The sequence below is a fragment of the Amia ocellicauda genome, chromosome 2 (assembly GCF_036373705.1).
Source record: "Amia ocellicauda isolate fAmiCal2 chromosome 2, fAmiCal2.hap1, whole genome shotgun sequence".
NCBI lineage: Eukaryota > Metazoa > Chordata > Actinopteri > Amiiformes > Amiidae > Amia > Amia ocellicauda.
The window spans coordinates 12,318,420-12,343,464 of NC_089851.1; the positions used below are offsets into that span (position 1 = coordinate 12,318,420).

General features: G+C 36.2%; 2 protein-coding genes across 9 annotated transcripts in view; both read left to right on the forward strand.

Moving 5' to 3' along the window:
* The window catches only part of LOC136764593 (receptor-type tyrosine-protein phosphatase mu), a 224,168-nt gene extending 210,111 nt beyond the window's left edge, over nucleotides 1-14,057 (forward strand). For all 7 annotated transcript variants that reach the window (XM_066718779.1, XM_066718788.1, XM_066718797.1 and 4 more), the window contains 10 exons: nucleotides 3,058-3,174; nucleotides 4,449-4,603; nucleotides 4,969-5,104; nucleotides 6,300-6,449; nucleotides 7,097-7,270; nucleotides 9,045-9,176; nucleotides 9,928-10,053; nucleotides 10,324-10,487; nucleotides 12,739-12,874; nucleotides 13,117-14,057. In XM_066718779.1, coding sequence (XP_066574876.1) covers nucleotides 3,058-3,174; nucleotides 4,449-4,603; nucleotides 4,969-5,104; nucleotides 6,300-6,449; nucleotides 7,097-7,270; nucleotides 9,045-9,176; nucleotides 9,928-10,053; nucleotides 10,324-10,487; nucleotides 12,739-12,874; nucleotides 13,117-13,170 — 1,344 coding nt within the window. In that variant the 3' untranslated portion in view covers nucleotides 13,171-14,057. The remainder of the gene's footprint in view (nucleotides 1-3,057; nucleotides 3,175-4,448; nucleotides 4,604-4,968; nucleotides 5,105-6,299; nucleotides 6,450-7,096; nucleotides 7,271-9,044; nucleotides 9,177-9,927; nucleotides 10,054-10,323; nucleotides 10,488-12,738; nucleotides 12,875-13,116) is intronic.
* Nucleotides 14,058-19,321: 5,264 nt separating this feature from the next.
* Nucleotides 19,322-24,399, forward strand: LOC136764627 (protein THEMIS3). 2 transcript variants are annotated; one of them, XR_010821221.1, is made up of 5 exons: nucleotides 19,322-19,494; nucleotides 19,765-19,899; nucleotides 20,369-20,812; nucleotides 21,240-23,422; nucleotides 24,276-24,398. XR_010821221.1 is itself a non-coding variant. In XM_066718843.1 (4 exons), exons 1-4 carry the CDS (start codon nucleotides 19,392-19,394, stop codon nucleotides 22,313-22,315), a joined length of 1,758 nt encoding a protein of 585 aa, XP_066574940.1. In that variant the 5' UTR covers nucleotides 19,322-19,391; the 3' UTR covers nucleotides 22,316-24,399. The 2 variants fall into 2 exon arrangements, 1 of the variants encoding a protein (XP_066574940.1); XM_066718843.1 differs by having other exon boundaries at nucleotides 21,240-24,399.
* The last annotated feature ends 646 nt before the right edge of the window (nucleotides 24,400-25,045 follow it).

The window sequence follows — 25,045 nt, forward strand, 5'->3', positions numbered from 1 at the left end:
CCTGTCACTATCCAAATGCCGCTGCTTTAATCCAAAGCCCAGGCAGCTCTGAGCCCTGGTCCTGTCTCTCCCGGCCCCACCTCCCCTCACACACCTGGCGTGTCACCGCCTGCGTGGTCAGTGTGGACCGGTGTGACCGTCCCCCGCCTGTGCACAATCCGCTCAAGATCTTGCCTGCTCTGTGTCAGTCAGCCTGTCGCACAGTCGCTCACATTAGCACTGTTTATGTGGGGATTAGAAACTATCTCTGTGCTATCGAACTCATCCATCTGCCAACCTTTTTAGAGAGAAACCTGGAGAATTCCTTTGGGAGACTGCAATGTTTATTTAAGCAAATTCTCATTAAACGCGTTAAGCCATTTTTGTTTATTAAATTTTGTTTTGTTTGTTTAAAATTTGTATGACAATGGGACAAGTCATTTAAAATCATATTGAGGCATCGACAGTTTACAGTTTAATTGCCATAACCTGTAAGATTTATAATTGATGAATAGGTGGTTTATTCAGAAAATAGTATCTATCATCTTGCTTACTAGTTTGAGCACTGCCTTCTGAAATTCTGTTTCTTACTAGAAGTGGGACCAGGTATGAAAATCACATTTCCACCAGCAGTTATGGTTCTTGCTATGAAAGCAGTCAGTAGACTTGGTGATTTCAAATTTTGCAGGATGCGTGTGTGTGTGTGTATATATTATTTATAGTTATTATGTTGAGTATAAAATACATTTTAAAAATAAACACTGCTTTTTCCAGTTAATCTGTTAAATCTAGTATTAAAAGCTTTAATATTTAGATTATACATATGGAAAGACTGTTTTTACTTTTTTAGTATTAAAAAAAAAGTACAATAATACATACAATTGCTCAGAGAAAATGTTTTCATTTTGAAAGGTGGACTCATTCTCAGTAGACAGTTAGTTCAGAATGTATTTCTTCAGCTTTACCATCTGAATGCTGCTTACTGTAGAACGTATGATTTCAGTTCTGCATTGAATTCAGGAACACGTTTACAATGAATGAATTGTCCTCCAATGAATCTCTCCTGTATGACAGGAGTGAAGAATGGGGACAAGTTTGAATTCAAAAGCCCCATTGTACACTGTCCCTGGAGAAGAAAGGAGTGGTGTAATAGGAAGAGGAAGAATAAATGACAAAGTTATTGGGAAGCCACCTGGCTTTAATGAAAAAAATATATATAAACAACATCAATAAGTGAGAAATGTATTTACAGACACTTCTGGAATGCAAGGCCAAATTCACAGCATCTACATGAACCAGCGAGAAATGAAAATGCTCTGGCAATCAGAATGCTTGAATGTGTAGCTATACTTTTAATTTAATTGAATGCGATGTGTACCTAAAACAATATTTCACTGGTGCTTTCTTTCACATGTTGTGAATGTTGAATAAAAGGGACCTTTTCTGTAAGGGGAGAATTGAATTAACCTGTCACCAGCCAAGGTCCCCCCCTAGACCAATCATGAGAATGAGAAATCAATTAATAAATATGAGGATTAACCTTAATAATATTAGGTATTAATTGCTGCTTTGCTGGCTGTACATTCTTAGGTTACGAATGTTGCTTTTTTCATTCAGTCTTCTTTTAAACCGAACCTATACTCACAGGTTTTCATATTTACATCCACTTTTCCAGGAGTTTCTGTGACTTTCCAGTATTTTTATTTTCTGCAGTTAAATGACACACACCTGTCTAGTGTGAGTCGTACTAAAGTTTGCAAGATAAGTGGACTTGCCGTGTCTGTTCATCCAGCTGCTGCTGTCTGTGTATGAACTGCCTGGGGCTGGACAGCACTAGTCCATACTCTGAAAGGATACAGAGAGCGTAGGGGGAGATAAGCACATTAATCTGGATTCTGTTTTATCTGAGCCAGGAAGCAAAAGATATTATAACTCGGTAAGATAAAAGAAAATCTCTCCACTCCATTTTTTTTTTTTTTTACCATGACACCATTGATTGAATCAATATTTGTCTTCTCTGGGAAAGATCTGCTTCCAAGGTTGTTTTTTAATGAGGGAAGACATTCTGTTGACTTTTTACATTGCCCCTCTATGGTGTAGTTTGTGAACACATTGTATTGGAAATATATAAATTAAATATTTGGAAAATGTCTACATTATTACCTTTAATCTTTACATTATTCAAAACCTGATACTTTTGGTCTTTAGAATTTTGCATGAGGGTGTATTGACACTGAAAAATTAAACCTGAATAAGGATTAGTTGAAAATGTAAATTGGACGTGGATGAAGAGAGGACCTAGGGAAATACAGTACAGAGGGTCTACTCCAACAAAACAGCAAAGACAGACTCGAAGCAGAGCAGGGTAGATAGACGAAGAAAGGTTGGTAGAACAAATACCAAGTAATTGAGGGGGCAGTAAAACAAAATGCAAATCATTAGATAAAGAGAGAGAGCATAATAGCATGTGGTTGTTTTAGAGTTTATCTTGAAATCGAAAAGTCCATGAATTCACTTGTAGATATTTATCAAAGAAAATGTGTCGGCACTCTGGCACCGAGTATGACTAGAGAAACACTGTTCTTGACATTTTGGATGTCTTTGCTGTAGGGGTATAACCTTTAATGAGATCCATGATGAGGGGCATAGTTAGTACTGGGAAAACTAGTTACAAAGGTTAGCTATTATTTAGGTTATTTGCTACTAGGATCTTCAGTTGCATTTGTTACATAAAACAATGAAGCATGTTTTATTTTTATATTCACTTATATTATAAGGCATATATTTAGTTATCTAAAATGTGTCCCATATATAACTTATGTTTTATTTTGTGGTGTTTGCTTTGTAAGACATCTAAGACATCAGTTTGTTTTTTTCTGCTGAAATTACTGCTGTGCATGTTTAATATAGAAACTACATATTTTCATTCCTTTCATTCGGGACATAATTGATATTAACATGAATGCAATCAGGATTTGCCAAGATCAAAGGTGTTGTGAAATGTTTCTGACAAAGACACGTAAACAAAGTTGTTTTTCTGCATTTTACATCTTTATTTGGGTCTGTTTTATCTTAAAGGTGAAGTGCTGCAAGTACTGGCCTGATGATACAGAGATCTACAGAGATATCAAAGTGACACTCATAGAAACACAGCTGCTATCTGAATATGTCATAAGGACATTTGCAGTGGAAAAGGTAAGCTTCCGTCCTTTTCATAGAACTGAAGACTCCACCTCAAAACTGTTTGATCTGCAGGCAGGCCACAGCAAATCTAAGACACTAAGTGGGATACATCTGATAAGTGTTAGAGAGATCCTCCGCCACAAATATCAGCAGAGGGCACAGGAGAATATATACGTAAAACATGTACTTATCTCTTCTCTGTCATGCGCAACCACAACTCCAGCAAAGGTCTAATAAGCTCATCCCTTCTCACTGCCCACAACACGCAACTGAGTAAACAATGTAAAAATACTTCACATTTTAAGGCTGTTGAATTATATTGTGACAGGTTGGCCAGTGCTAGGTTCAGTGTACATCTGGGTCCAGATTCTTATTGAAGTTAGAGGAACAAGAAATTGAAACCAAAACTAGGATTATTAGAAATGAAGTACAAGAGCCATAAACTAGCAGAATTGTATGGGTTCAAACCAAAGGAAAGGAAAGGAAAAGTGTTCAGAATTGTTAAATGACACATTGACTTCACAAGAGCCTAAGGAAGCTATGGGAACTACTATCCCCACCCTTCCTGACCTTTAATTAGGCGCATGGGTGTCAATTGGAAGTGTCTGATTCACTGACCGCATACTGAGTGTAAGAGATGGCCCAGCATGCGTGCTGGTCAGTCAGCCTGGGTGTGAGCTCTGCGGCCATTTCACTTATCAAGTGCAGGGCCACACACATAACCATGAAATCACTCTAAATAAGCTTGTTTCTTACTGAGGTGTGGGCTATTTAATTTTTTGATTAAAAAAAATAATGGATTTAAAGTGGAATTAATCTCATAGATTTTCTTTTAAAGAACAAATGTTACTCATCATACTCTGTGGATAACAAACCACCTTTTCTGATGCTAACTAAATGGAAACTGTTCCCCCATGCACTATGGATCCAGTCTATCCAAGCAAAATTTAAGTTAATAATATTCTATGTACCCCAACTCTGATAACAAGGGTTATCTTTAGAAGCAGATGGTGCATTATTGATTTTGTATTAAGCGGCATTCATAGCTTTCCATTGGGTCGTTTTTTTTTTTGTTTTTTTTTAAGTAAATAAACCTTGAACGGTTTAAATCAGTGGATTTTGGGAAGCCATGAGAATCTGGATGTTATTTTGGAGGCGTGTCCACATGAATACTTTATTTCATCTGCCGTGACTGATACATACCCATTTTCTACCTGTTCCAAAATGAGCACAGTGCCATAACTGTCCGTTTCCTGTTTTGTGTTTTATTTTGTTTCCTGTTAAAGAGAGGAGCACATGAGATCCGAGAGATCAGGCAGTTTCACTTCACAGGCTGGCCTGACCATGGTGTCCCCTACCATGCAACCGGGCTGCTTGGGTTTGTGCGCAGAGTGAAGTCTAAGAGCCCAGCCAATGCGGGGCCTATGGTTATACACTGCAGGTATAAACATTACACTATCACACACAATGCTCATAAGATTTTAAATAGAAAATGTTTAGAAAAAAGCAATATTTGACTGTTGAAACACTAAATATATTTCTTCTGAGATGAGAGGTATTGTGGTACTTGGCATATCTCTTCAAATTGTGCCTTTAGTTTCCATATTAAATCACCTTCATAGCTTGACTTACCAATAATTAATTTATTAAAAATACACTTTTATTATACATAACAGAAAACTGAGTGAGACACAAATGTATGTAATCAGGGAATCTTGGTTTGTCTTCTGGAGCTGCATCTTTAGAAGGAAACTGCTCAGAGATAGATGCTCTCTGACAGCCTGTGTGTATTATCTCCTCTATCAGTGCTGGAGCAGGAAGAACTGGGTGCTTCATTGTTATTGACATCATGCTGGACATGGCTGAAAGGGAAGGTGTAGTAGATATCTACAACTGCGTGAGAGAGCTGCGCTCACGGAGAGTGAACATGGTCCAAACAGAGGTAATCCAGACATATACTCAATGTCAAGGCTCTCATTAAGAAGTATATTCAAATATTTTCAAAATAGGTGCTAAATTATATACATAAACAATTAATATCATCACAATCAGCCTATATTGATCCACTGCTGTTCTCCCCTTTTTTGAGCATAGTTTATCAAAGGCTTTACATTGTTTTCATTAGTAGTTACTGAACTGTCATTTGAACAATCAGAATTTAGATGTCGCTTTGAATTATCTTTTTCGGATTCGTTGACCTTTGAAGTGGAAGTGTTTTTCTCCCCTTCGGACATTTTTTTTTTTTTTCATAGTGACAAAAACAACAAGGGCATTGGTCCTCCTAGTCCTGTGGAATTGTTTTGGTTTTATTCTAGTATATGAAGCTTGTGCAATTGTATTTTAATTACTTTATTTTGTCAGTGAAGGCATACGTTCTTAATAACAGCAATGAGATGAGGTAATTTAACCAATATAATGCTATGCATTTATTCTGTATTTCAATCTCAAACAAAAATTCTCAGGTGGCATCACAACCATCTAACCTGAAAACCATTGACCTCTATGCCAAAGAGTTTTGTTACATGTGACAGAGGGAAATGTTTTCAAAATGTCACATCATAAATGATTCTCATCAAGTAATTCAGCCCAAGTCTCTTCAAGAAAAGATTAGATTGAGAAGAACAAGAAAACCCATATTCGTAAACACACTTCAATTATCTATTGCTTGAAGGAGAAGCAGTAACAATGTTACTCTAAAAGTACAAGGAATTATGATATATAGTGTATAGGCAAATACGGGTAATAATGGCAATTTTAATGTATTAACAATCGCCAACTGACTACAGTCCTTGCAAAAAATAAATACTCACATAATTTATAGTGCCACTGAATATCATTGTGAAAGTAAACATCACCAAGAGCCTCATCAAGTCACTGTGTGTGAGACAGTTAATGAACACATTCCAACACACAATACAACCCGGACTCTTATTTTATTTTAATTTTATTTTCCTGTGCACCATCCTCTAAAATTTCTCCTCGCAAGAGAGTGAAAAATAGAAAGGTTTTCAAAATTTGTCGCGCTTAAATATTTACATATACGGTAAAGTAGGGTTTCAAGTTTAATTCTGCATGTTTATGAACAAATTGTGAACCTTAAATGTCTAATTTCTCTGCCTCTTTGTGTGCTTCCCTAGGAGCAATATGTGTTCATCCACGATGCCATCTTAGAAGCCTGTCTCTGTGGAGACACCACCATTCCTGCCTCTCAGCTCAGGTCTGTCTATTATGAAATGAACAGACTGGACCCACAAACCAACTCCAGCCAGATCAAAGAAGAGTTCAGGGTAAGTGTGTGAAGACAACCCTTTCTTTAGATTTTACCATGAGGACTTCTATACTTTACATTGTTCCCTTATTTATAAATTGTAGACTGCAAACAAGAAGGTTATAAAGCTTTAAAATAATGTGATCAGGGGCGTCATTTTAATGTCACAATGTTCACGGCACAGGCAAAGAAGGCATGCAGCCCTCAGCCCTTTCAAATGGACTCTGGTCAATTAGTGGGGGGGTCACATCATGTTGAGGTCTGGTTGGTAACATCATGTGACTTATTCAGCAACTAAACACAAAACATGTGCAGCGGTCATATAAACCTATTTAGAGGTCCTGTCTTTGATCTCTTTCTCACTTGGAGCCATTTGGGGGACCTGTGGTGGAGTTTTGGTAACGACCCTTTCAAAATGACACCCCTGTTAGTGGTCTATCGGCATGAATGACAGCCTTGCAAAGTACTCGAACGCTCTGTATTGTTGAAATTTTTATTGTATTGTATTGTATTGTATTGTATTGAAATTTAAACGTGTTGCCTCAGCGTGTGGTAAACAGCACTGGTGTAAGGGACCCTCTGCTGTCACTGTTGATAAAGCAGAATCATTGCATCAGCAGAGAAAGGACAGCATCTAAAGTGTGATTGTGTCTTGTGCCCTGCTAGACGCTAAACATGGTAACGCCAACGTTACGAGTGGAGGACTGCAGTATAGCATTGCTGCCACGCAATCACGAGAAGAATCGGTGCATGGACGTCCTGCCTCCAGATCGATGTCTGCCTTTCCTCATTACCATAGATGGAGAAAGTAGTAATTACATCAATGCAGCACTTATGGATGTGAGTTACCTTTTTATGTGCTCTCCCCTGGTGCTTATACATGCTGTAAATTGTACAGTGTATGCAGAATGAAATGTATCATGTTTGAACTGAGCACTTGGCTGGGAACCCAATTTCCAGCCAATAAATAAGAGCACTTCCAAAGGGTGCTTCACAGCCTAACATCATTACCTCCCCATTGTGGCACCGTTTGTATTTTAATTTGAACTTCTGATAAACATGCTCTGTGCTTGCCAATGTATTTCATTGATATGGACAAGAATGCTCTTAACCATTTCACTGTCAAAAAGGATTAGTAAACAGTGCAACACCCATCAGGTGCACAGAAAAGGGCAATTTCTGGAGCATAATTATGTGAGTCAGTCTGTTTTTTCCCCAATTACAGGATAACAAAAATTGATCTGCCAGCACTGAAAGTCAACAACACTTGTAGATACTAGACAGCTTTACACATCTGTGTAAAACGATATACTCTCAGCTTCAGATAACATTTCTGTATTTAGTTTTTTTACTGTTTGAATTCCCTGTTATGCTCCACAGTGCACTTTGCATAGTTCCACAAAATAGAGGACAAAATGCTGAAAGTGATTTTGAATGTTAATGATGGTTTATTACTCCACATAGATGCAGTGTTACAGCATCTCACTGTGTTTTTCATCCATTGCACAATTAGCAAAGTACATATGCAAATACAGAGCAAGGTACAGTCCCAATGCATATTATCCTTAATTAAATATACAGCCTGATTAATGTATCAGGTGTTATCTATAAAGATGTTATTTCATTTAATCTTTGTTCAAGCCAAGGAAAAATGTATACAATACAATGGACTTGAAAAACTAAAAAGTTCAGGCAAGAGGAAAATCTAATTCAATCCTTTAAACAAAACCTTCCTATGCAAATATTCAAGCTTATATTTGGATTATTTTAGTAAAATACAAATATAAAGGCAGCCATAGTCTGTCAGCATAGACCTTTTTTAATTAAAAAAATAATAATAGAAAATCTTTGCTGTACTCACCAAGCATCTAAAAAGCCATTTTGATGCCAGAGCAAATGTATATCACAGCAGAAAGGACTCATTCCCACAGGCTGTCAATATGTCTGTCTAGTCCTCTGTGCGACTGAGGTGTAGACTGTGGTCAGCGGATTATCAGTTATGTCTATGGTGACGTATTTTCTTCCACTTAGAAGAGCTGTATCAAATTCAGATATTCAGCATTTCTCAAACACCATGTGGTTCAATCCTGGATTATACGTGATCATCCATTACTGTAATAATAGCTCCTCTGTACGTTTAGTTTTATATGCAATATGTAATTTCAAACTTATATGAACTCACAGGCTAACAATACTAAGCTTACCAGAACCTCATGGTTTTCACAATTCCACTAATTATCATGTCAATAAAACCAAATGTGAGAATTAGTATTTTTGTGCTTACAAATTGAAACAAAAAAACAGGAAGCTGCTTTAGAAAGTTTGAAAGATAGGATAGCTACAGAGTGAGTTGTAGAGCCCTTTCAGATTGAAGTTAACAAAAGAAAATATAATTACTTGGACTTTGGACTCTGTGTGTAAACATTTAGCTCATGCCTGTGTATATTGTGACAATAAAGACAAAGACAACAATCTCGCAATGAAACATGATGATCGTTTCCTGACTGCAGTTTAGTTCCATTGTCAGTGAGCCACTTCGAATAGAAATCCTCAAAAGGCCACACTATTGTTTAGTTGGGAAGTGTTTGTAATTTGTCTTCCTTTTGTTTTACAGAGCTATAAGCAACCATCTGCGTTCATAGTTACCCAGCATCCTTTGCCAAACACAGTGAAAGATTTCTGGAGGCTGGTTTTAGACTATCACTGTACATCAATAGTAATGCTGAATGATGTGGATCCAGCACAGGTAAGAGAAACATGCCAATAAAGGACAATGAGTTCATGACAATGACTGTGAGTCTCTTGGCCTTGGGCACTGTCAGACAGCCTCTGGATTAAAGCAGAGTTACCGCAGCACGGGGTCCCATTGCTGACTCCTGAGAGAGGGGAGCTTTTCATTCCCAATTCTGACTGTAACCAGAACACCAGATAGACTGCTGCATGAGCTCAGCATTGCATTTTTCCCATTGCAACCGATTTAAGGTCTAGCACACGTGTCATTTCTGTATTCTGTAGATAAATTGATTTAAATGATGTTTATGTGTTTCTGTGTGTGTGTATTTGTAAGCGCTTTGTATGACTCCTGTCTCCTATGTAGGAGGTAGAGATTTTCATATTTTTTTTTATCCAAACATAAAGAAGCCGCATGGAAGGATTTTCCCAAGAGCTCCCTTTCCAACAGCCGAGGAATGTAACAATGGTAGAAAGTCAATAAGAAACGGGGGGAAATGAAAAGCTTCCTTCAGAGTAACTTTTGATCACGCATTCTGCTACATAAAAATACAGAATGTTTTTCTTGTAAAAGCACTATACATAAAGAGCATTGAAATCCAGAGAAAATGGCTCTTAGAAGGCAGGAATAAATAAAAGACCTATATAAAGCACAGAATTGCAACATATTGACATTTCTAACAAAAACATGATTATAACCGTCATTGTAACCACTTTAACTTGACTTTTGATTGTGTTTGTTCCTGTTTTTTTTGTGTTTTTAACAGCTCTGTCCTCAGTACTGGCCTGAGAACGGTGTGCACAGACACGGGCCCATCCAGGTCGAATTCGTATCAGCGGACTTAGAAGAAGATATCATCAGCCGAATATTCAGAATTTACAATGCCGCAAGAGTAAGCTATTGTCTACGAATGTCCAATTTACCATTGAAATACATAAAATATTATTGATATATTTAGAAGGGATGTGGAAGGTCTACTAAGCACTGTAATAGAAGAAAAAAGGCTAACTTGAGCAAAGAATTTGGTCCATTTACAAACACTGATATTTGTGGCATTATGACTATATATACATGCAACACTGGGATCTTTTAAGATTTTGTGTGTAAGTGGGGGTTCAGCTCTGTGGGTAACAGGAGTCCTGTGTGCCTGTCCACCCTGCAGCCTCAAGATGGGTACCGGATGGTGCAGCAGTTCCAGTTCCTGGGGTGGCCCATGTACAGGGACACACCCGTGTCAAAGCGCTCCTTCCTGAAGCTCATTCGCCAAGTGGAGAAATGGCAGGAGGAGTACGACGGAGGAGAGGGCAGGACCGTGGTGCACTGTCTGTAAGTGTCTCTTGGGTTCTGGCAAGGGAGCTACGATTAGTTTAGACACAGGAGGTTCTTCCGTGTGAAAGCCTGATAAAACTTGTCAATTTGCTTCCTTGATAATTCAGAGTTCAGCTCGATCACTTTTAAAGCTCTCATTACTTTCTAATAGCAGGATACTGCCCCATGCTGGCCTGTATTCATTACCACAAACAGTTGCTCTGAATTTGTACAAGAAACACCCAGGATTGTTTGGATTCTGGGAACATATTTATCTAGCACAGTGTCTGATTTTCTTTGATTCCTCTTTCAAACTATATTTATACGTGTACAATGTACAATCTGAACAAGTCTGAGAGCCAGTATTAAGTAATCAATAAGGTATTTTAAGTGGTATTTATAGGGACCAATTTGAATGGATTTCTTGTTTTGTCATCTTATTCCATCTACTTGTTTTCATTTACCTTAATTTAAAACGAAGCACTGTAGCATCCAAATGTAAACTACAATACCTTAGCAAAGTGCGGATATAAATTCCCTGGTTGTTCCAGACCAGAGGGTTGCTATGTTCATGCTTTTTAATTATTTTATTACAGTTATTGTACTCTGTGCTCCTTTCTAGGGTAATTCTCATGTCTGTCAACTAGTGGATGTGAAATACAGGAGAATAAAGTACATGTAAACCGTGTGAATAATTCTGCATATAGAATTCGGCCCAGTGACAAATTGCTAATGAATCATTTAGCTCACTTTATTTGTGGCAATAATTAGCTTAGTGAAAGGAGCTGCCACTGCTTCATTTCTGTGCTCAGTATGGCTTCTCTGTCACACGCTATCGCTGGTCATTTACCACCATTAAGTGGACGAGGTCCCGTAAGTGAGCTTGCATCTCTTTTCCTTGTCTGTTAAAGAATGACAGAACTGGGTAATCAGATCTATTGTTTTAAACAATGCCAGCAATCAGAACCCAAGCTGTTGAAATCCTGTTTTCTTTAACTGTGGAAGTGCTTCATGTGCACATTAATATTTATTATCATATGGTGAAAAAAAATGCTTTGAAAAGCAAAAGAGAGAAAATTGAAACTAATGTATGAGTAAACTACTATCTAAATAGAATCTTAAAATCGATAGCCCATTTTGGCACTGTTTCTAGTCTAAAGTGTGGTGCTTATAGGAATTAAAGTGGTGATTTGAACAGTGACCACTCCAACAGACTAAAAAGCATGTTTTCTATTTAAAACAGAATCATACATAGTCATGATGTAAACTTTTCACATTTAGAGAGTAAATGAAATAATTTTAAAAAATGAATGAAAACCTTAAGGTTTAAAGTGCAGGTATTGTGTAAAGAGGGAGCACAAGAATGAGCCCGTCTCATAGGCGCAGGGACTCCCTGAACTGCTGTGATTAAGGCCGTTCTCTCTCAACGCGCCAGGCAGTGAAACTGAGACCCCTTGTTTAAACTTGAAGTGGCATTTCACATTATCTCGAGTTTCAATAAAGAGCACTGCAACATTTTGCTCGCTGCTGTAATCGCTAATTACTCTTTTCAAAATGTTCCCATTCTATTTTTTATTTATTAGCAGCAATATGTTTGTGCTCCGCTTCGAGACGTATTGTGCTGGTGTGTGCCAGGCTGCCAGTGTAGGGAAGTGAGGTGGAACAGCACCACCAGCAGGTCAGCCCCCTGTACTCACACAGAGCAAAGCTGTGCAAAGCCATTGATTGGACTTTGTGATCTGCTGGATTTGTTTTGACTGGGCATTTTTCACTACCTGTTCTAAAAGTCAACCAACTTGATTTTTTTGCCACAGAGAACGATCAAGAAAATCTGTTAACCCTTACACCACTGTAGTGCACTAGGAATAGTAGTAGGTACAGATATCCCTTGAAGCTTATCTGGAAAAAAAGTGCTCATTCTCCTACATTAAAAAAAATAAAAATAAAAAACTGTATTTTAACCTATTGACGATTATTACTTATTTCATAGCAGATGTCCTTATCCTGGGTGACTTACAGTTTACATAAGAAGCAATTTAAAGCGTTACAAAAGTGCAGTATTACAATCAATACAAAATACAATAAGCACACATCCTAGTACACTGAGGTAACAAGTGCAGAGATGTACAAGTCCTAGGGATGTGCTGAAGGGAGGGTGAGCAGAGGAGAAGTCACAGTCAAACAAAAGAAGTGCTAACAATACATGAGTACAAGGGAGCATATGGAGACTTCTTGGTAAATCTCATGCCAGGTTTTTCTCTCCTTACAGGAATGGCGGGGGCCGCAGTGGGACATTTTGTGCAATTAGCATCGTCTGCGAGATGCTCCGGCACCAACGCTCAGTCGATGTTTTCCACGCTGTAAAGACCCTGAGGAACAACAAGCCCAATATGGTTGACTTACTCGTATGCAGTTTTATTTTTATTCCTTTCCCTTTCATTTTTTACAAGTTGTTTTTCATTTGATATATTTTATGGAGCTGTGTTCCTATAACTTGAAGCAGAGCTTACTTACCTGCTTGTTCAGTACCTGGAACTGGACAGTTGTCAGTGTTTATTTTGACCACTTAAAAGTCTTCAAATTATTGTCCTGCTGCAATAACACGATTTGCCTTAATGTATTTTTGTGTTTGTGTTTTGTTTCCCAGGATCAATACAAGTTCTGCTATGAAGTAGCGCTGGAATACTTGAATTCTGGATAACTTGCCTTGAGACTCTTCTTTACTTTGCCACACATACCTGGACGGAGTCGTAATAACCCTGTTGTTGTTGAGCACTTGAAGGACGCTCACTGGTAGAACCTTAGACTGCTGTTTATATCTGGCCGTTTCAACAAGAGCTGAAAGAACTGTATCGAATCAAGTCTGCTTGCACTGCCCATTTTCCATGCTGATTACCACAGCTCAACTTGTAAAGCAAGAATTGGTTGGACACAATTGTTACCGTTAACGCATCTAATCAACTGTCCATCATAGCTAGCTGAAATTTTTATGGAGCACAGTGATGTATTTACAGTTCATTTGTCAGACTTAAAAAAATAAAAATAAAAAATAAAATATATATTTCTTTGCCTGTGATCCTCGGTTACTGCCTTTATCCTTGTTGGATGCTAAGTGTCATTTCCGTTTTGTGGGGAATGCAATATAGCGTAATGTTAATAATTTTCTTTCTTATTAATGTTTATGTTAACACCAAGCAGTATGACATATATGTAGTTATTTCTGAATTAAACTGGCATCAAACTTGCAATCCTAAGTGTTAATTTGTTGTGCTGTAGTTGCTACAATTATCGTTCTGTTGAGGGAGGAAGTGGCGGCGCATTCCACACAAGCTCACGTCAAGTCTAAATAAAAGGATCCAAAGCTTTTCTCTTTTTTCATTTGTTTATATTGTAAATATTTTAAGTTCATCTGATTATTTATTCATGAAGAGTACTTTTTGTGAAGCACAGTGAGTGACAATCATGTTTTTTTTTTTTCCCAAACTCAGTATAATGTTGACCAGAAGATATTGTTAGCTTTTGTTTATCTTGTATGGATTTACTGCTCAATTAAAAAAAAATATATATAAATGTATATATATACCAATATTGACTGATGTATTTTTTCCTCCATGAATGTATGATGTCCTACAAAATACAAGATGGTCATTATATAGGAGCTGACAATCACAAGAGTTCCCTTTGCAGCCATGTCTGTCAGTCACTTTGAAATAGTGATTCATAGCTCTTGATATGCAGAGCTTAGCGAGTGTAAAGAGGGCTCTTTTTCTTTGTTTTAAAAGGATTTTGATGTCATATTAGGTGCCTGTAATTTAGAGTTTATTTTTTCACAGTTTGTAATGTTTTTTTTTTTTTTTTTTTTTTCAAATTTCCTCAAAGTAAAACAAAACCTTAAAAAAATTCATCTTCCCTCATCTCCAAAACACAGGCCTACAGACTGTGCCTAAACTGGTTTAATCTGGTTTAAATATATGCGCTTGTTTGTTTTGTCTGTTTTGTCCCTCAGTTTCCTCTAATGATTGAAAACATGCTTTCTGCCAAGTCTCACTATTATCAAAACACATGCAGTAAAATGGATGAAATAATTCAAAATAAGATTCAGATTAAAAAAGCACAGAACAAGACACGAGTCCCTGATGAGCAGAAAATAGTATATTTTACTTGTTAGGAAGACCACCAGGTGCAAAACCATTAATGTACTAAGACACTATTTTATTTTCTGGCTTTGATTTGTATATATGGTGGCTTTCACAGAGAATAAATCTATATACCACTTAGTTTGCAGATTGAGTTGCAAGGAAACAGAAATCAGACTGACCTCAAACTGCAAAAATAAAACTCAATATACATTCCCACAATGGCAGCAGCTTTCAAATATAGTGACAGGATGACTTTTACAATGACTAAACCTACATTGTGATATGGTGGTTTTTACTTACTAACAAATACCATATATTCAATGGCAACAACATGAAACAAGCATAAGGCCAAGAAATGACCAAATGGACCAAGTTACTCTACATATTTTGTAACTGGCAGTTTTTAATCTTGCAAAACAGAGGCTGTTGTATGTAATTGCAGGGTTCAGGTAGTGCTGGTAAAACCTATATTATTAATCTAAATAAGCAGTTAAGGAAACCAAAAAGGCTGGTCAAATCTGCAAGCACAACTACACAAGGACATTGTGATTTAAAAAATAATAATAATGTGTGGTAAGTAAAACATCAAAGATTTATCTACTAACTTAAACATATAGATTATGCAATTCCAGAAATATATATATATATTTTTAAAACATAAAAATTGATGTTTATTATGAGGGGCCGTTCGATTCAAAATTAACAGAAAAAAGAAATCATATACCAAAGTGGATATGTCATATAGCAGAAGAAAGAAATCGTATACCAAATTGGATATATCATATAGTAGAAAAAATATGGTGTATGATATATCCATTTTGGTATATGAATTATTTTTTTCTGCTATATGACATATCCCCTTTGGTATATGATTTCTTTTTTCTGTTAATTTTGAATCGAATGGCCCCTCATAGTTTCTGGCATGTTATGTTTCCCTTCTGAAAATAAGGTGCTGCTTCTTAAAACTTTTAGCCTAGCAATTAGTGGTTATAGGATCCCAACAGAAAAACCTACATTAATCCTTGGGATTATGTAAGCAGGTTATCAAAAAACAGACAGCATGGAAATGCTTGATTTATTTTTTGTATCTAGTTGTTTATGTACAATTCTTATGCAAAGCTGCATGCAATTTTGAAAGTCTTCAGGAGCAGAACTGAGCTCCTATGTGCGTTTCAGAATTATATTTGAATGCATTTATTCCCAGTGATCTAGGAAGGCAGAACTATTGTAGTGAGTTTTGTATCCTCTTGCTTGTCTGTTTTTTTCCTATTAATTAGATCCTTAATTAGTTGAAATACATGTTCCTAAAGGGTTACTATGGCAACTGCGGTATATATCGAAGTACACTTCATTAAGCATAGCAGTGTTCAGCCTACAAAAATACCAGAAAGCAAAGTATACTGTGATCTGAAGTGGTGTTAATGGGACATTTTGTTTTTTTATGACTGTTATGCCAGGAAAAACAAAACAACCAAAAATACTCTTGAGATGAACTGTTTAGCTTTCAATTACATTGAGAGACAACAAAACCAAATTACCATTTGCGATGAATGTTCACAGTCTCTCTAATGTATTCACATTCACACAAATTAAAAATTTCACTACAAAAATAATTGTATAGGCTTTTAAAGATTATTTATGTATCTATTTTTCATATAGTCTCTGGTTTTAATTGAGTTCCCTATATTTCTGTGGGTGCATGGATATACCTGCTTTTCCCAGAAGTTATTGCTGTTTTGATTTCTAGAAGCAAGAAGATATGATTTACAGGATAAACAATATCTCAAGTGCTGACTCAATAATGTAATCCACTGTTCTCCGGGCTGTTTAGAAAGTATACTGTTATTAGTGGAGAACAACAAATTGCATATCTCTGAAAACATTTCACATCTTATCAACTGAAAGTAATAACATCCCAGTTTTAGATTTAGGCACATTACACTCTCAACTGATGCATCTAATTTCCCAGTGATTGAGAGTTTAAACCAAATATCAGATTAGAATGCTCTAATTTTAATAGAAATATCTAAAAATCAGAAGTTACAAACCCACATAGACTTGTGTGTGACAGTTATTATATTGTGTTTACCCTAAATTGTCAATATTATACTGGGGTTACTTGTAGGCTATACAAAACCTATATTAAAAACTTAATTAAAACAAATAAATATTTGAGCTCTTGAAAATGCCACCATAGTAATACCAGTAGTACCAAATGGCATGCCAACACGCCAACCAAATCTCATTAATTTGCATTGTTAAATAACAAATTACATTCAAGATACGTGCACATTTCTTTATGTTAAAAACCACACAAAATTGGGAAAGTTTAATTACTTGGTTTACGCTTCATTAGAGTAATGTAATTAATGCATGAAAATTGACCATGCTAATGTGATGCCAAGGTATTTAATGTTAATGAGATTAACTTGGTGACTGATCACGAACACAGTTAATGTCTGAGGTTGCCACGAATGGCAGAGTTACCAGAGAAGGGTCCTTGCATCCTAAGGTTCTCAATCTTCTAGGACTCTCATTGTCTGGTAAGGAACCAGCAGCAGTAAGGAGTCATAGCAGCAATGTTTTTTGTTGTCATCTTTTTTATTATGGAAAAACAATTTGTTTTCCACATACGTATAGCTGCTGGTAGTGTCAAAACTCGGTAAAGTATTGTACTGTAAATAAATACATGAGCTTACTGACTTTGGCATTTTCATCATTTTATGAGATATCAGGCCATCTTTTCTAACATGGTGCATTGGACCACAGATCTAGAAGAAAATTTACAAAGTGATGAATATAGTTCACCGTATAATACATGTTAGTATCTTGCCCAGTGCCACAGGCTGGTGTGAAGGCTCAGTGTGTGTGACGCTCAGTTCTAATGTCTGAAGATTGTGGATTTGAATCCAGGTCAGCCCAAGTTATGCCAACACCAAATGTTCTAATGAAATGAGCTATGATAAGGTAAGAAAATGAGCTGCCAATTATAAACCACCCAAACTGGTCTGTGCATCTCTACCTCTATCACATGCCAGTGACAGAAATATGTTTGACTCATAATATATTATGTGAAATAAATGTCTGATTAGTAGTCGGCTTTACCAAAAACAGTACAGTACTGTTCATGATAAATCAGTAAAGTAATAAGGAAACGTGGAAATTATGTACTACACATAGGTGAACTTTAGATACCCTGACTCATAATAAAACAATAAAATCCATGGAAACAAATATACAATTGCAGTCACAAATAACAATAAAGCAATTTTGGGCCCGATGTAATACACTGAATGAATGTGAAAGTAAAGTTTTATCCATTGACTGTGCTTTGATTAATTGTATTATTTTCTAAATGCCTCTTCTCAGATGAGTGCTTTATTGAATTGCACCTTAATTTTTTATCAATTAATGAAATGAAGGAAGGCCAACATTGCATCTAGTAAACTAAATCATTACTGATCCCAGAAGCAATGTTCAGACAAAACATACTACAGGTTACAACATAGCAGTTGAATGCATGAATGTAATTGCATATATTTTCAAATATTTGTATTTTTTCACTTCAGCAACAGTATAATATAACCTGAGATAAAGAGAATTCTGTCAATAACAGGCATACAAGAGGGGAGGAAATTAATAGGCAATGTTTGCTTCAAATAGCCTTTCTGACAGCTATAGTGAAATATATGTATTCTTGTGGTATATTTAATTTCCCCAATATGACAATTTATGTTGTGTTTTATTTTTTATCAACTAACATCTTGATTGCAGTGATGATGCAGGGGAAGACCAAATAAAAATAAATCTTGAACAACAAGCATGAGTGCCTCACATTTTCAGTTTTGGAGATGACAAGGTGTACATTTATTACAATTGTCATCAGCAGGAAAAATAGATTAATTTACAAACAACTCATACATCTTTTGCAATGGTGTATGTTTCCTAAAGGCATGCCATTATTACTGAGGTAATAATGTTTATAAACTTATGTTACCGTCATTGATCACAACTGGGACTTCCTTCTTGAACACTGAACCTTGAAAACATGCAGAAAAAACAAACGAGCTTCATAATCTAACGGGAAGTAGAACAAATAAAATCCCTATATGATAAAAACAATCTAATAGTAATGTGACTTTGATCAAGGTAATTGTGCAGATAACATTGAATGCAAGGTTGGGCAGACAAAAACAAATATGGACTCTTGACATTGGCTTCAAAATTCAAAATAACTAATCACGTAATTGTTTCTGACAATACAAAAATAATGTAGAATATTGCTGTAATGACCCATCAATTAATATTATATGGTTGATTGGTTTCAAAATCATATTTATATATAATGCATTTTATTCTGTATCTTGCACATAATATAATTCTGTATTATAAGCAATCTTAAAATGTAAACTAGATCTTTGTTCTAATTGAATATACCAGTACGTCTCTTCCTACTACTAACTAAGAACAACACTTCTGCTATCAAAACAAGAACAAAAATACATCTTAGAAAGTCTTAGAGTCAAATCACAGCTAAAGTGCATACAGGCAATGCTTTGCCCCTTAAGCTAAAACAGGGAACTTACTTGTTTCATTTTTGTACCTTAACAGTAAATATGTCACGAGTGTAGTTGTAAACAACAGTTCTTGGTTGTGGTTTATTGTATGGGTGTTATCTTCTCTGCATACTTGACTTGCAGGTAGGTGGAACAAGGAGTCTGTACTAAGACATATTTGGTCTGCATTGAGTCACAGTGATCACTGTGTTTTGACTAGGTGGAAAATGGAGCAGTCACCATCTCAGTCTTGGATCTCATTTGTGAATTCTCTGGGACCTAATAACTACAAAAAAACTGTCAGGGTGGTGTCTGGGAATTATCTATCAGGTGAGAACTAATAGATACTCCTAGAATTATCTTCTGTGGGTTTTACGTTCTAGGTATAAAACTATACAGACCTGTATGTGACTTTGATGTCTTACAGTGTGCTTTTATTTTATTATACTTTTGAATTATTCATATTTTCCTAAACATTAGGTATGTGTTTAATTGTATTTTTGCTTCTTGATTCCCATCTTTTAACAATCTGTTTTAGATTCATTTTAGATTCATTTATTTCCTGTATTCTTACATTTTGCAATGTTTTTGTTTTTTCAGCTTCACTATATGATTTGTCATTTGCAACCGGAGATGTTTTCACAGTTACTGATATGTTTCCCACTAAAGTGCAAGCTATCCTTTATGAGAATGAGGAAGCAATACAAACAGTGAACATTCCCTTGAACTATAAAGGTATAGAACACCTAAAAATGATCATTTCAATCACATTGTATAAGAAAAGATCAAATTCATCATATATTTTAGTATTTTAATTAAAACAATTCTGGAGGCATAGATGTAAAACATAAATAATAAATTAAAAGGAAATATTATTCTTCATTCATACTACAAATGTATTTAATAAGGGTGGTTTAATTATTATTTTTACAATTGTTGTTTGCTGTTTACTTTATGTGGAGTTTTTTTTCATAAAATGTGTGAAATGTGATTGCCTCTGTATACAAATTATGTATTTCTTATTTCAGTTCAATTAATATAATATAAAGACAAAGCAGATGGATACAAGGGATGCTGATTACATCACCTGCACATTTAGTTAAATGTATTTACATTTTGGGATATAAATAGTTCCAACCAGCAAACATGTCCTGTTGCCTAACACCCCTGATCTTTCTTCTTTTTTCCAATTTCATTTATTTAGGAGAATTTCAAATATTTCCAGATGAGCATCCATACCTGTCAGTTGCAGAACTTTATTACTCTGTTCAAATAGGAGCACTGGGAGGGGAAGGAACTCGATTTGAGAACAAAAAATCTATTTATCTGGAGGATAAAACTGTCATCGATAAAGGAGAGATTTTAGAATTAGTTGGTTTGGAAGAAAAAGACAGCACATTTCTAAAATTCAGTCTGCTTAAAGAAGATACTTCTCCTTTTGTTCTTTTGCCGCTGACCTGCAATGTGGAGCTGCAGGAATGTCATGATGACCAATTCTATACTTTGGATATGATTCTACAGTGGAAAATGCTGTTTGGGCGAAAACGCTTTGTGAAAATAACAAAAGGACACAGTCTGCCATGTTTACAGCACTTCAGGGGTGTGGCTCACCTCTCACCAACATACTCCTTTAAAGTTGTTTGTTCAGGTAGGGATATACTTAAAAATTAAATATATATGACCATAATAGCTGATAAACAATGTATACCTAAGGTGTATTGCACAGAAATTCAGATTATTGTTAGTTAATGATAGGAAAGTAATCCCTGTTTAAATAACAAAGAAGCAAAGGAAAAAACATATAATATAAGTAATAAAATATAGGACTTGTGCCATGATTGTACTTTAAGAATTAACTTGTTTTTACTGAGGAATTCATTTTATACTTGATCATGTAACTTTTAATCCTTAAAATGTACACATAAGTATGTATATAACAGAGTTGTTTTGTTACAGCATAATACTTTCAATAGTATTGAAAAGTAATCTATGGACAATTTTACAATATCATTTGATTTGGTTATATTTGTTTTAATAGTGTACTTTGTTGGAATTAAGCTATTTATTTTCTTAAGGTGGAACAGAGACCATTGTTGCTTCAGACTTGGACATTGAAGTAATTGAGGTATCTGGAAAAGACTGGATTCTTAATTTTACGATGACTTTAAACATGATCTACAGAATTCCAGTAAATGAATTTCCTATCGAAGTCACAGTCTCAAAAGTTTCTTCAGAAATAAACACCACCAGTGGATTCCGAAACTTAGAAGTTGGCCAATGCTTGACCATACTGAAAAAGAAAGAAATTAAAAAATGCATAGTGACAGAGTCTGCCAAACAACATTTCCTTGTGCCATCAACATACCAAGGAACCATAGTGAAAACTCCCAGAAGCTTCCCCTTTGCTTTTGACCTGTTCTGCAGCAGAACCAAAGAACAGGGGATCAGAGTACTTGTGAGGAAAGCGTACAAGGCTGAAGTACCGCTTTTATCTTCTTTGGAGGTTGGCGATGAGCTACAGGTCTTGACATCTAGAACAGTTGTGTTGGAACAAAATGCAAGACCTCAAGAGTTGGAGGTTGTTGAGTGTGTCAATGTAAATACAAACCAAACCATCAACATTCCCTTGTATGCTGAGGGGCAGTTTTTAGAAATCCTAGGAGAGAGCCAAGTCTGTACTTTAGCAGAACTCCTCTCACAACCGCATTCTGTGCCCTGCAACATCATGGTGGTCAAGGCAGACCCTTCTGTGGAATCTGACCCATTGCCTGGCCTAAAGGAACTAAGACTGGAGATGGAAATATCGGACCCCTGTCTCATAGCTTTACGCAGAGACCCCTCTCCTGTTATTTTGGCACTTCCAATAGACAGGGTCAAAGTCTCGATAGAAGTAACCGTTCATTGGTACAACAAAAAGGAAAGTGTCCAGACATATGTTTTTTGTCATTCTAACAATGTGGAGACTTTACATGGAGATCAATATGCCGCTTTGCAGGAAAAATATTTTTTCTCCAAGCCTGCCCCTTTACCAAGATGCATTCAAGTGAAAAAGCAAGATTCCAAACCATTACCATCTATACTAGGGTTGGCATGGTCTAGGGCTGGTCTCCGGAGCCCCAGAGCCACAGCAGAGCTGGACAGTCATTGTTAGTTGTGCTCCGGAGCCAGAGCGGAGCTGGAGCTGGCAATGCTGGAGCTGAGGTCATGGAGCTGCTCCACTCTCACCCCTCTATTAAACTCTCCAGGATATTAAGTACAGTTTTCTTGAATTAACGAAATATGTAACTTCATACGTATTGTTGTGTGTTGGGGGTTATAAAATAAGATATTCTATGATACCTTCACTTTCTCAGTTCAAGAAGTGATTCTATAATCTCAGGGCACATCTCTCATAAACCACTTGCAAAATAAGGAAAGTCCATTTTAACTCTACAAGTATCTCCAAATGATTTAATTTCAACCAAATTCTTCATCTGCCTAAATTCACCTCATATTACAACCATCTCAGTTATCTCAAATGTCCTGACTTTAGATTGTCCAAAAGTTGGTTGGAAGTCATGAGCCCCCTGCACCTGGATTGCCACTAGGGTAGCCACTTTTGAGATACGGAAAAAAAACAGACACCTGGGGGTGGGGGCGGGGTTCTGGCGAAACGTCAACCAAGGGGTTGTGCTGGTGATGTGACGACGACAGGGGGGTGGGGTTGAGGTCAAATCATACACTGATAACATTTTCAACGATATATTCAATAAATTACAGTGTTTAACATAACCGGACATTTTCCAAAAATACCGGACAGGTGGCCAAAGTACATAAAAATAACGGACAGTCCAGTAAAATACTGACCGGATGGCAACCCTAATTGCCACAGACATCTTTATTGTTCAGTTTTTACTTTTTCATGTTTAAATGGTTAAACAGATGTTTGTTATCAATGTTTAGTTTTTGTTAAACAGTTATTTACACATAAGTAAAAAAGAGTAAATAAAATAATGAAGCTTTAAAACCAGATTTCTAAATTCTTATATCTTTTATCATCTTGGAAAATGTATAGCAAAGCAACACAAAAAAACTTTATAAATAATGATCCCATCCTAGTTTGCCAAGTTTTTTGTGGCTCCGGAGCTGGAGCTGGTTAAAAGCAGCCAGAGCTGGAGCAGCAGTGTGGAGCCGGATCGGAGCCGGACCCAGCAAACCCGGAGCATTGCCAACCTAATCTATTCCACCTAGATCATCGCCATTACAAAACACAGATCTTGTAAGTCATTCCAAGGGTCTTTATATACCCTTTATTTTGTGACCTGTATTCATGGTGTTAAAAAAATGCAAATTGTTACCCCAAACATTTAGATATATTTTGTAACTTTTTGAATGTATACACTGAGATCAAGAATATAAACACAACATGTATCAATTTCAAAGATTTTACTGAGTTACAGTGCATGCAATTAAAATAAGGCCATAATCTGTGGATTTCAAGTCAAGACCCTGGTGAGGAAGCCACAGATGAGCTTCCCTGAGACGCTTTCTTAATGTTGTGCAGAAAGTCTTTGTTCGTGCAAACCTGTCCTGGTGGCTGGTCTCACACGATCCCGCAGATAAAGCTGGATGGGGAGATCCTGGGCTGGAGTGGTTACACGTGGTCTGCGGTTCTGAGGCTGGTTGGACATACTGCCAAATTTTCTAAAAAAAACTGCACATTTTAAAGTGGCTTTTATTCTCCCCAGCACAAGGTGCACCTGTGTAATGATCTGCTGTTTAATCAGCTTCTTTATCTGCCACACCTGTCAGGTGGATGGATTATCTTCGTAAAGGAAAAATTATTACTAACAGGGATGTAAACAAATTTGTTAATGATATGTGAGAGAAATAAGCATTTTGTGTGTATGGAAAATGTCTGGGGTCTTTCATTTCAGCTCATGAAACATGGGACCAACAATTTAAATGTTGCGTTTATATTTTTGTTCAGTATATGTTCCTTTTTGCATCAATATTCAATCATCTTTATGGATCACCCATGATTTGTGTCCTTAGGAACTGCAAATGAATCAAGACTTATATAAAATAAAATAAATAATAAAATAAAAATAATGTTAGTATTCTCCTAATAGGCTCCTCAAGAAATCCCACCAAGGATTCTAAACACTGCAACTCTGTATACAGCACAGATTGAACCCAAGCAAAAAGTGGAAACGCATCACAAGCAGGTAGATACAATACATCTTTACTAATTTAACAAAAAAGCTATTGAAAAAATATTTGAAAAAGTATCTCTGATATATCAGAGATGCTTTCAACAAATTCAATATACAATATATTCAATATATATATATATATATATATATATATATTCAATATACTGTATACTGTATAATATACTGTATATTTTCTTATTATTCTCTATTATTATGCTTTCAAACTCTGTTATTCCAACATTTTAGTTAATCTCTTTCCAAATCTTATTGATGCACTTGAATTCTTGATTGCACTTAAATACATCACAGCACGAAGCTACAATCTATAATATGGCTAACTTTCTATTTCCTTTATTAACTGACTACTTAAATAAATAGTATCTGTGGTAAATTAGTAGTATTAATGTATTATTTTGTCCTGTTTTTGGATAAATGTTCCATAGGCCATGTACATACACACACACACACACATATATATATATACACACTCACCTAAAGGATTATTAGGAACACCTGTTCAATTTCTCATGAATGCAATTATCTAACCAACCAATCACATGGCAGTTGCTTCAATGCATTTAGGGGTGTGGTCCTGGTCAAGACAATCTCCTGAACTCCAAACTGAATGTCTGAATGGGAAAGAAAGGTGATTTAAGCAATTTTGAGCGTGGCATGGTTGTTGGTGC